This window comes from Desmodus rotundus, chromosome 8 (assembly GCF_022682495.2).
Source record: "Desmodus rotundus isolate HL8 chromosome 8, HLdesRot8A.1, whole genome shotgun sequence".
Lineage (NCBI taxonomy): Eukaryota > Metazoa > Chordata > Mammalia > Chiroptera > Phyllostomidae > Desmodus > Desmodus rotundus.
Genome location: NC_071394.1, coordinates 46,955,076 through 46,967,571, shown reverse-complemented (window position 1 = coordinate 46,967,571; position 12,496 = coordinate 46,955,076). Strand labels below are relative to the sequence as shown.

General features: G+C 38.0%; 1 protein-coding gene and 1 pseudogene across 1 annotated transcript in view; both read left to right on the top strand.

The window, feature by feature from the left end:
* Window positions 1-12,496, top strand: part of RP1 (RP1 axonemal microtubule associated) — a 293,397-nt gene that overhangs the window by 173,644 nt on the left and 107,257 nt on the right. The window contains exons 23-24 of the mRNA XM_024572510.3: window positions 4,455-4,513; window positions 4,835-4,879. Of these exons, the coding sequence (XP_024428278.3) occupies window positions 4,455-4,513; window positions 4,835-4,879 (104 nt within the window). The remainder of the gene's footprint in view (window positions 1-4,454; window positions 4,514-4,834; window positions 4,880-12,496) is intronic.
* LOC139441129 (U4 spliceosomal RNA) lies at window positions 11,477-11,605 on the top strand (annotated as a pseudogene).

Genomic DNA, 12,496 nt, shown 5'->3' with positions numbered 1-12,496 from the left:
GGTGTCAAACTCATTTTTACCAGGGGCTACATGGTTAGGGGCTACCCTAACAGTTGCCTTCAAAGGACCAAATGTAGTTTCAACTCTTTAACAGTTAAGGAATAGTTACGTTTATACAGTCCTAAAGTTATTTCAGCCCTTTGAAGGCAACTGCAAGGCTGGTGTGGCCCCCGGTGAAAATGAGTTTGACACCCCTGCCTTAGAGGTCGTCTCATCTTTACATGAATTCCATCTATATCATCCTCAGATATGTCATTAAAAGTTGTTTATGTAAACTGAACAATAATAAAAAAGTTGTTTATATATGTTTATTTTCAAAATAATTCAGTGTATATACAAATGGTTTTATTTTCTTTTTAAGGTAAATAGAGGGCAATGGTGAATAACATAGATAAGATATGATGTTCAAATTTTGATAAAATGCAGAAAGGTAAAATACTATTTTTATAGAGAAAAGAGAATAATAAAAATTATCATGGGACAGTGAGCAATCATTTAACTTTACTGGTATTTTTTTCCTGAAAGAGGCCACTTAATCATTCCTTGCTATTCTGAATATGTATTTGTGCTGCTGCAGATTTCTGTGCTCCTCTTTGTCTGTTTGAGCCATTCCTTGGTATAAGAGTGACAAGTAGTGATGGTGGAAGGTGACAGAATGAGGCGCAGGGATGAGTCTTGCTCATTTTCTGGGATGGGGAAGGGGACATAGAACCTTCTTACCTACATTTAGTATTTATTCTTCCATATTCAATGCGAGTGGGTAGTTGCCATTATCTAAAATTTATCTCAGACAAAATCTAATCTATAGTGACTTTTTATGCTTTATTCCCACCCAAACAACCCACATATTTTAGAGCAAGATCACTCAAATATATTCCATGGTTGTCTGCTTTAATCTTAAAAGTCTAGGAAAAAAATGTTTGTTTGTTTTTCCTGTATTTGTGTTTCTCCTTAGCCAAGACCTTGGGATGATCTGGGGCTGTCTAAGCATGCTTTTGCTGGTGGCTGCATAAAATATATGGCGTTCTTGGGCAAGCAAGCTCCTTCTGCCTGCTTTCTCTTCCATTTATTTAACATCACCATGCTCCTCTCAAGCCATTCTGCTCCAATACTCCCATCAGTTTAGTGGCTTTGAAGGAATTTTTGTGTCCTGATGCAGAAACATGACTCACAATCCTGAACAACTAGACTTGGCTGGCTCTCTCCATTTCTTTTGCAGCACATCTGGAATAGAAATTAAAGGACAGATGTGGACACATACCTAGGCAAGTAGATAGAGGCATGTATGCAAAAGAAAATATATCTGCAAAAATCTCTCATCTAAAGCAACTAATAAAATTTTATTAGTTCTATTCATTAGAAATGGTTCATGCGTAAAGACCTGATGGTAATACAAAACTACTTTTTAAAAATTCCTTACACATTATGGCCACTGAAGAGTTCATAGTCTTGATGACTTCAAGTGTTTAAGAAATCTGAACCTAGAGCATCCTAGAAGGAATTATTTTTCATAGGTATCCAGTACTCACAAGTCTTTGTGGGGTGTGACATTACTTTAGTCCAGTATCTTTTGAAAAAAGGGGAATCATAGAAAAGACTTTTCATAAATGGACTAAACAAAAGATAAAACTGGAGGTTTATTTTTATTTTATTTTATTTTATCATTTTATTTCAATCAGTTAGTCAATAAACCTTGGTTTGGTTGCAAGGATGAGGCATTCACTAAAGCTAATGTCAGAAGGAGCAACTGGGAAGGTGGCTGTCATGGAACCCCACTTTAATAAATAAAGCTAGATATTATAAACTAGACAGTCATCAGAGAGCCAGTCATTCTCTTTGGTTTTTCACTGCATCTCTTCATTAAAAATGTTCATTCTTCTCTCTGTAGACCAGCGTCCTTTGGAAGGCTCTCCTCTCCCATATCTTTGGCATCTTTGGCTTGCAGCTATCTTTGAGTTCCAAAGTACCAACTGGCCTTAACAGTACAAGTACTGGGAAGTCTCCATGGGCAGTGCCATCTGATCACTGTTTCTGTATCTCTTAGGTCAAAATACTAAGAGAGAACATCTGACTGACTAAACCTGTGTCAGTTGTCCATCTCTCCTCCAATCAGCTGGGATGAGAGGCAGGTCCTCTGGTACAAACCTTACTTTCCAAAGCCATCCTCTTTATGGCACAGCTAAAAAGGTGGATAGGAGATGGAAATCACCCAAAATATATTTGCTACAACACCAACTGTGTACAAGTTACTGTGTTTGGCAATGAGATAATGCAGTAGCAACTGGCATTTATTGACCATTTCTCATATGTCAGAAACCAGGATAAATTGATATATACTTAATACTGTCTCCCTATTATACAGGTACTATTATTATCTATAATTTACAGATGAGGAAATCAATGCTTAGAGAGGTCAAGTACACAGAACAAAAATTAATTTGGGGGCCAGGAAGTCTTACTCCACATCAAATCCACAGACTATGTTATTAAACATAAAGCTGACCTCCTTTGTTCTAGCATATAAAGGAAATAATGGAGATATCAATCTAGCTGCAAAGATGGAACACATAAACCAAAAATAGCAAGTTTGCATAATTGAGGCTAAATAAGTGCACAAAATAAACTATATGTGTTATTAGATTCCAAAGAAAGAACAGAAAAAACACTATGAGATTAACTGGTCAGAAGGAAATTGGATCTCTCCGCGCTTTTGAAAAGTGGACAGCAGTGCTCACAGCTCAGTAGATCCGTCTGAGCTCACACTTCACCTTTGTACCGCACCCGTAGCATCATCTGGTGATTCCAAGGCCAGTGTGGTGGACAGAGCCCCACAGCTCAGCCTCTAAATACTGTGGCCTTCTCGGGTCCAGCGATACCCCCTTCAGTAACCACCACATTGCCCTACTCCCCACCTCCCGAGTCTTTCCCAGCAGCCTCCTGTTCTTCAGCCACATGAAATCTTATCTCTGTACCATTTCCGATGCTATTTTCTCTCCCTGTGGTACCCTTTATGGTAAACTCATTTTCACCGGGGGCCACATCAGCCTCGCAGTTGCCTTCAAAGGGCTGAATGTAATTTTAGGACTGTATAAATGTAACTACTCCTTAACAGTTAAATGAGAACTTGGCACTGCTGCCAGGTAGAAACGAGGTGGAGGGCTGGATTTGGTCCGCGGGCCTTGTGTTTGACACCTGTGCTTTATGGCCTCTTATTTGCCTGTCATCTACTTACTGTCCAACCTGCAGCTCAGGTATCATATCTGTGTTGAAATTTATTTGTTCTTTATTCCTTTGTACTTCCCCATTCTTGCCATTCAGATTTAGTCAGTCTCCTTCTCTCCTATAATGTCTGCAAGTATTTTTTACATCACCTAAAACACTTTGTGAATTTATACTTTACACATTGATTCTTTTACACTGAAAGATCTTTAGCACAGGTTGTTGTCTCTCTTGTTCTTGTATCTCCAGCACTTAATGAAGTGCCTGGCATACAAAAGGCACTTTCTAAATGAATAGAAATGTGAATTTCTATTAGTGAATAGATGGAAGGATGGAAGGAATGGAAGTATATTTGAACATGGAATAATTTGAATAATAATTGTGGTTATTGTGGTAAAATAGTAACATTTAGGTACCACTTAGTAGTACATAAAATATTTTTACCTGACTATTCATTTCAGCTTCACACAGCTCTGTAAGACAGTTGAATTCAGCAAGAGGGTAATATCTCAAAGCCAGTAAGTGGTAACATTGGTTTTCTGAGTTCAGTGTTGGCTTTTTATGCAATAAGGAATTCTAACACACAAGTTTAGAGGGCTGGTTTAGAGGGAAACTACTGGAATTAGCTATTACCCACTGTAAGTACATTTTCTGAAGTGGTAATATTTTCACCAAATTTTAAGGTAATATTCTTTTTGGAGACACTAAAGAAAAAATATTAAAGAAAGCTATGAGAAAGCAAGACATAGGATGTGTTAAACATACAGGATGTGTTAAAGACTGGGGATGTATTAAAATGGTGGTACTTATTTTTCTGTGCCAAATTTTCTCCAAACCAGTGTGCAGGCCGCAGTTTGAACCTCGCCCAGCTATCAGGCTCAAAGTCTTAGACCTGCACCTGCTTTTGTTACAACTTGGTGTGGGGAGGGTGCTCCAATGGACCTACAGTTGCATTTACAAGTGTTCGTGATTGAGGATTGGTAGATCTGGAGAGGTAGATGCTTAGCAGATTTAGCGATTAATGCATTTTATTCTCCAAGCCACAGTTGTGATATCATTCTTACCTCAATGATGATTGGGTCACATAGTAGATTGGATCATGTTTGACTTAAACCTATTTTATAGTAACCTTTTAATGTTCAAGATCAATGCAGTATCAGGCTTATTGTAAAAAATCAAGAAAAACTAAAATTTTCTCTCTTTTTTCTTCTTTCTCTCTTTTTTAATTTCCTCAGATGGCTTCCCTTTATGTCTCAAGGCATAATTCATTCAGAAATTGAACTTTATCTTCAAGGTGAGGATTAATGAAAACCTTCAGTTCAACAAAGTACAAGATGATTTTGATAAACTGGAAGTCATGGGACAACCCCCTGTTGCCCCCAGAATGTCCTCTTTGATAGTTTACCCTTTGCATCAGATTTATAGCTGTTTCTCACAGTGAAAATAAAAACATATGTGAAGATGTGTTTTTGCAATATTATATGCCCTACTGTAAGTTAAAAAGTCAATGTAAGGATTTGCTGTTAAAGTGTTAAACTTAACACTTCTGTTTCTTCAACGTATAATGTCATCAAACAGATCTCTTAATAACTGCAGTTCACTTTTATTTTTGCAGAAATGCAAATAAATCATCAACCTAAAACACAAGAGGAAGCAAATGGTAAATGTTGCCACTTTTCATCTTTTAATTATCTGAATAATCTATTTCTGTTTCAAGATTACCTGACCTGCACAATTTTGGGTATATTCTTATTTAGTTTAAACTATTGATAGAAAAATATTTAGAATAAATATGGGCACAAACAATAAATTATAAGTTGATTTGTAAAGAAACTAACATAAATGACTTTAGCTCCAACTGCTTTTTTTCTTCAATAACTTAAATATAGGAAAGATAACTATTTTTCAAATGATTAATTTCTATTTATTATACTTTCTTTTACTGAATGTATGCATTGATTTCTCAGTTTGCTTTTTAAGTCTTTTGAGATTAGCTTTTTTTATTAGACCCTCTTCTAATCAACCTGTAATTGTGTTATTAATACATTTTCATTTTTAAAGCTGATCTGACTAAGATGGATAAATGCACATAACTAATATGCATATGTGCATATTAGTGCAAAAGTAATGTGCAAAGATAGAGAAGTTAAAAAACCTCTATCTTTTCAAAATGTTTGTACTGTGTGCAGTAGTTTGAAAGTAGGGAAGGGTTAATACTAACATCATTCTATTCAGAAAGTCCTGTCTTGACTAGGATAGCCAATGAGATTCAAATGCCATGTCCACTCTGATAACTAGCATTTGTATTTGTTGATATTAGAAATTGTATTTTGGTTTATATTTTACTTTTTTGTTTTTTTAGTTATTTATGGGGGAACGGCTCAATGTGTGTCAGACTGTTAATATGGACATAATTTTACCAATGTTTTCCAATCTCTTAATAATTTTAAGGGGCTTCAAAAGGTCTGGTCTTACAATAAGCCCTAAGGAATAAAGCTTGAAGAGACATCCCAAGTACAAAAATTACCCATTAATTCCAGAACTTGATCAGGGTATATATGAATAATATAGGTCAATAGTCTTAAACTGAATATTCTAATTAAGGATGAAAATCTCGAAAGTCTTTTTTAAAATAGTAATAGTCATGTAATTAACATCAGTGATACTCAATATAATGAAGTTGCATTATACATGCGGCAGAGGTGTTTCCCTAGGAATTTGTTAGATCACTTCATCAGTGTAATTTTGATTAGAATAAACTGTCATAAAATGTTTTTTGTTATTTCTGTGACTTTATTTTATTTTTATGGCCTCATTAAAATGTCTTCAATTTTATAGTACAAATGTGGATTAATTACAGACCTTAGTTCATGAGACACTATAATTATTTGTCTGTGAATAGTACTCTTATTTTATTTCATTTCTAAATTCTGAAGAATGTGATCTTTAATATTTCTGGGTATATGTTTCTAGGGATACCTTAATAGTCTTATATGAATACACTAATTTATGGTGTGGAAAGAAATTTCAGAAGTTAAGTAATCTACTCCTAATGAGGCAACGTTACATTGTGGTTAGGGGTGTTGAGGAGTAAACATTGAGTCTTAGATTTTGAAAGTATATGAAGTCCGTTTGTGTAATTGTGCCTTTCTATGTAGCTACAATAGTAAGGAAGTTTAATAGATCAAGAGTCTATTTTAGTTCAAAAGCAGAAAGAGAAAGGAAGGAATTAACTAAGTTTAATTTTATTTTGAAGTGATGAACAATAAATGCATTTATGTTCCTGTATGTATGTGTGTATGTATGTGTATATGTATGTAGTATATATGTATTTGTGAATGTCACCACATGTGAATAGTGGCACACCTTTTCTTGTCCTACGATGCTCTGGGGAACCGTTCCAAGCATGGGCAATGTGGCTCAGCCCCCACTCGGAAAAGCCAGTGGGGAGCGAGGTTGGCGGGCAGGACCCACGTCCATGGATAAGTTCTCCAGTGGGAAATCAGGCCTGCATTGTACCCAGACTGCTATGACACTTGCTCTTGCTGAAACTCCCTCACCCTGAATTGAGGCAGCAAATGCTTACTGAGTATCTTCATCTTCCTAAAGTCTGTGCTAAACCACCCAAGTATGGAGTGTGAGCAACTTCCCCCTTGAGCTGTAACATCCTTCTCTTTGAAGTAATTAGCAGTGTCCTATCTTTTGTCCTCCTTAAAAGGTAATCACCTGTGGTGAACCTGTGCATAGTAAATGAGGATCGCCCTCGATGTACTGTGCCCAGAAAAACAATAAAAGCCTGTCCAGGCGGGGGTCAGGGGCCCTCTCTTTAACTTGGAGAGCGGCCACGCAGCCCCTTTTTCTCCACAAGATTTCTGTAGTCTGTATGTATGTGTATTTGAATATAGCAACCACAACGGATCCTGCTGGCCAGAATCCGCGTCACGATGCTATCTTGGTCTCTGGTACAAGGTAGAATTGAGTGGTAATGGTAATGTTACCAGTGAACACATAATTTGCCATGTAGGGTCTAAGTGTTTTGGATATGTTAATTTATTCAATCCTCACAATATCCCATGAAGCAGATTATATCATTGTTCCATTTCACGGATGATGAAACTAAAGGAAACAGAAGTTTTTAAAAATTCACTTATAATCACACAGGAGGAAAATAGCAGGTAAGAATTTGAATCCTAATCATTTGACTCCAGAGTTTGTTCTTGCTTTAAAGGAACTTCTAACTTCCCTCAGGCATTAAAAATGTGCATGTGTGTGTACATTGTCTATGACTTCAAATTTATTTTGTTGTGTTATTTTTATTTTTTTTAAGATTTTATATATTTATTTTTAGAGAGAGGAGAAGGGAGGAAGAAAGAGAGAGGGAGAGAAGTATCAATGTGTGGTTGCGTCTCACACACTTCCCACTGGGGACCCAGCCCACAACCCAGGCATGTGCCCTGACTGGGAATCCAACCAGCAACCCTTTGGTTTGCAGGCTGGCACCAATCCACTGAGCCATACTGGCCAGGGCTTTTTTTTTTCTCCTAAGCTATATTTTTAGGTCTTTAGCCTTCAACCTTATTTCCTACCCAATTGGAAGGATGTTTTTGATGGTGGGAGACTATTAATGTTATTGTCATTGTTCTTATTAATCTTTTTACCTAGAACTTTTATCAAAACAAATTGAGTTTCTGATAAACTTCCTTTGCTTTGTAACAGTTTTGTGGAGCTCAACCCTTCACTAGGGGTGTAACCCCTTTTGGCTCATTTTGAAAGTCTCAAGCCCAGTGTCCACCCTTGTGTGGGCCACAGCCTCCCATTCTCCTGCCTGCGCACTAACATTTACCACTGCCTTCACAATCACTAACTATTCACCACTCAGTTTCTGCTGACGGCCCCTTTATTATTATTGTTATTTTTATTAGTTGTAGTAGTAGTAGCGGTAGCAGTAGGCAATGGGGGACTTTTTTTTCTACTTTCCTGTGAGTGAAACATCATACTAAAAATTTGGGATTTTAATTGCAATTTATTCAGAATTTAGTGGTGTTATAGTGAGAGGGCTTTAAAAATACTGTCCCAGAAAACTGGCTCAGAAGTATCAGAACGTTATCTTGTCAACCAGTTAGTAATTGAAATAGCATGTTGGAATTCAGCATGTTGGAACAATTTTTTTAATTGTTATTCTATTACAGTTGTCCCTATTTTTCCCCTACTGTTCTCTCCTACCTTCCCACTCCCTACCCCAACTCCCACAGTCAATCCCCACCCTGTTGTCCCTGTATATGGGTCCTTTATACATGTTTCTTTAGCCTTCCCCTTCTTTCCCCTGTTACCCCCTTCCCCTCTCCCCTGTGGTCACTGTCAGTATGTTCCTTGTTTCCATGCCTCTGGTTCTATTTTGCTAATTTGTTTGTTTTGTTTATTAGGTTCCACTTATAGGTGAGATCATATGGTATTTGTTTTTCGCCACCTGGCATATTTCACTTAGCATAATGCTCTCTGGATCCATCAAAGCTGTTGTGAAGGATAGGAGTTCCTTCTCTCTTTCTGCTGCATGGTATTCCATCGTGTAAATGTACCACAGTTTTCTGATACACTCACTTACTGGTGGGCACTTACGCTGTTTCCGGCACAGGGCTGTTGTAAATAACACTGCTATGAACATTGGGGTGCATAGGTTCTTTTGGATTGGCATTTAAGGATTCTTAGGGTATAATCCCAGCAGTGGGATCACTGGATCAAAAGGCAGTTCCACTTTTAGTTTTTTGAGGAAATTCCATAATGTTTTCTACAGTGGCTTCACCAGTTTGCGTTCCCACCAACAGAGTACCAGAGTTTCCTCTTCTCCTCATCCTCACCAGCACTTCTTTGTTTGAATCCAGCTCTTATATGTCATATAAAACTGCACCACTTTAAATGACTCAGCTCCCTCCATGCTCTGAAGGATTTCTGGCTTTGAGAGACTGTAAAATTCCTGGAGCACTTAGTCATTTATTTACAGGCAATACCAACTCTTTGTGGCATGATTAGCAACTTGGTGGATTATCTGTGGTAAATATTATTAAAATATTTTTCTCTCTCCTCTCAGTTCCATTTTCCATATATGCATACTAGCCTTGCCACCCAAATTGTGTCTACTGTAGGAAAGAAACTGAAATTTAATTATTAGTATCAGCTAAACATAAATAAGAACATGAACTATTTTATAACATTGTCATGCATTCCTAATCTAATGTAAATGACTTTGGGCTGCCATCTGCTGTGATGATTTATGGCACAGATTTTTGTAGTTTTGTATTTCAAAGGACTACTGAGTTTATATACATAGAATTGTTTGGATATAAAATTATAAAATATTAGAATAAAATAATAATTTGTCTGTTTACAGTGTCTTTGCCAAATCCCATTGAAATATATTCACATACCCTTCAAAATTCGGGTGATACAAGGTCAATATTGTTTCTATTATTTTGCTAATAACAAGCTCAATTATGAGGCAAATAGCAATGTCCTTGTCCTTTGTACAAAAACTGACACTAATGAAAACTCATCAGAAGGACTTGTTCCTTTTAAATTATGAAATAGTTAAATATTGTGTTGAACATTTTAAATAATACCTTGATTATCCTTCCTCACACATGCATTCTTACTTTTCAAAATACTCCTTTAACAGATCCCAAAGGTTTTATAAATCATTCACTCATTCATTTTTTTGAAAGGCTACTATGTATAAAATATCATACTAGGAATGAGAACAGAGAGACATTTGAGGGCAAAACTTGCCCTTTAAGTGGTTTACAATCTCTGGGGTAGATGGGGGTAAGAGGGTGCAGAGAGATGGCACTTATTCACATATTTAAGAGTTGAAGTGTGCACAGAGTCCAGCAGAGGCATGGACAGAAGGGTTCATTCTAGTTATTGGGAGGAAAGTCTGGAAATGCGTCTTAGGGGAAGGTGACTTGTGAGCTGAACCTGGACACATAGGTGGGAGGAGAAGAGGGATAGAGGAGCGACATTCTGGAAGAGGGATTTTAGGTGAAGTCCGGAGGTGGGAAGAAGTCCTTTAGGATAGCTCTAGGATAACACAAGGGAAAGTGGCTCTGCGAGAGGGGCCAGAGGCTGCTTGATGGGGTGCTGTGGGCAGTGGACATCAGTATCGTGGACAGAGTTGAATGCATCATTTGACAGGCATGCCAATCTGTGAGTAATGTTAAAATATCACCATGGTTATAAAGATGGAGAACATTTTATTTATTCTGACTCTCTCTAGGAGTAAAGGGAATACGGGTGGAAGGAACTGTTTGATTCACCACTTGGAGTCTGGAGGAGCCTTACAGAGTTGTGGGAAAGGGGGTGGACCTGGTTAAAATTAGGACCTTTTTCCCCTCGGTTGCCTGCTGTTCCCATTCTCCTCCATCCCCCTGCCACAGTGCTCAGACCTTCCACCCAGTAAGAGTTGAATGAACATTTCATGCATAGTGGCGAGTTTCTTCTTAAGCTGCATCAGCCCACCCCAGATTGTAATCAGTGCAGTGGGTGGGAGCCGTGGGTTTTGTCACTCTCACTGAATCGTACTGTGCCCTGCTCTGTTAAGGTAAGTGAACGTGCTTGCTGTCTGGTGTGTCATCAGGCAAAGGACACCTGTTCCATAGTGTTTACTGTGCATTGTAATGACTTAAGGTAGACAGTTTTGAGGAGGTTTTTTTTTCTCTGTCTGAACTAACAATTACATGTTAAGAGCTTAATTTATATGCCTCCTCCCTACATTTCTTTGAGTACTGTGTTCAGTGGGCAGTTACCAAGTAACTGAAAATGTGTCTAGACACAGATGTTTCTATATTCAACCACAGGATCAATGATCTGAGCTACAAAGTCAAATGTATATCACCTCTGTGACAGGATTATGCACAGAATAAGGTAAAAATAAAATGTTAAGATCTAAGGAAGGGGGTATTCAACTTCACTAGCTATTGGGACTTTGTTCACCAAAATAAATCATGTGTGCCTTCCTAAAAATAAGCCTCCAATTAATAAGGAAAACTTTGGAAAAGAAAGGGTTAACAGCAGGTCTGGGAAATGGAAAGAGATGCCTCCCTCAAATCCCTGGCATACATGCTACTAATCAGACCCCCTGCTAAAAACACTAGTGGTATTTTTTAAGTAAAAAGGTAGTAGAGAGCTCTTATCTGTGCAATGCTTTCAGCAACTGTTCCAGTTTTCTGTTGTTGCACAAGAAACCACTTTCAAAATGAGTGGCTCAAGCTTTGCGCAGTGGCAGTATCCTGCCAATGAGGTTTATCTGAGGCATGAAAACTTTTTCTAATTGAAAACTTTTCAAATTGAGTGGCTCAAAACAATAATTTATTATTATCTTTCACCCTTCAGTGGGGTGACGTGGCTCAACTAGGTGATGTTCCTTGGGAACTCCCGTGGTTTTAGTTAGGTAGTATACAGTTGGAGACATTTTATGATGTGCTGGCTGCACCTCCACAATGGCTTACCCATGCTACCAGTGGATGAGACTGGGCGCTCAGAGGGAGTTACCCGCCTACATGAGGACTCTCCATGTGCTTTGGGTTTTCACAGCACGACTCCAGGGGTCCAGGAGGGAGTGTTCTAACAGACCCAAGCCAATCTAGACTCTGTAGTCGCAGAATGACACTTGTACTGTATTGTATTGGACAAGGGCAACCCAGACTGAAAGGGAGGGAAAACAGATTCCACCTGTTAAAAATAGAACAGTGAAATGGTCACAGTGCAAAAGAGCAAGTAGGTTAGGAAAGATCAGTGAGGACTTCTTTAAATAATGCAATCTGACATAGCAGGACTTGCTGCTTTGTCTAGGTTTCCTATTGTGAATAAACTTGGTATTTATGGATTGATGAGAGCATGAATGGAAATGGTTATCTAAGCTAGGAAATCAAAGGATTTAATAGCTCTGCATGCATTGTTTAAATCTCTCATATTAAGTCTCAACCAGAACATGTTCTAATGCAGGCTGGAGAAGGCATTTTTGAGTTCTATTTGTCATCAGCAAACTGTTATGATGAAGGTCCAGATAACGTGCATCTTAGGCTTTGCAGATCATATGGTCTGTTGAAACTATTCAGTTCTGCTGTTGTAGAGCACAGGAGCACCCATGGACAAGCCATAAACAAATTAACGTGCTGCGTTCCAGTGAAACTTTAATTACAAAACAAGCAGCAGTCTGTATTTGGCCAGTGGGCCATCATTTGCCAAACCCTGGTCTATGATCTCTCCAAATGAAGAACACTTAGTC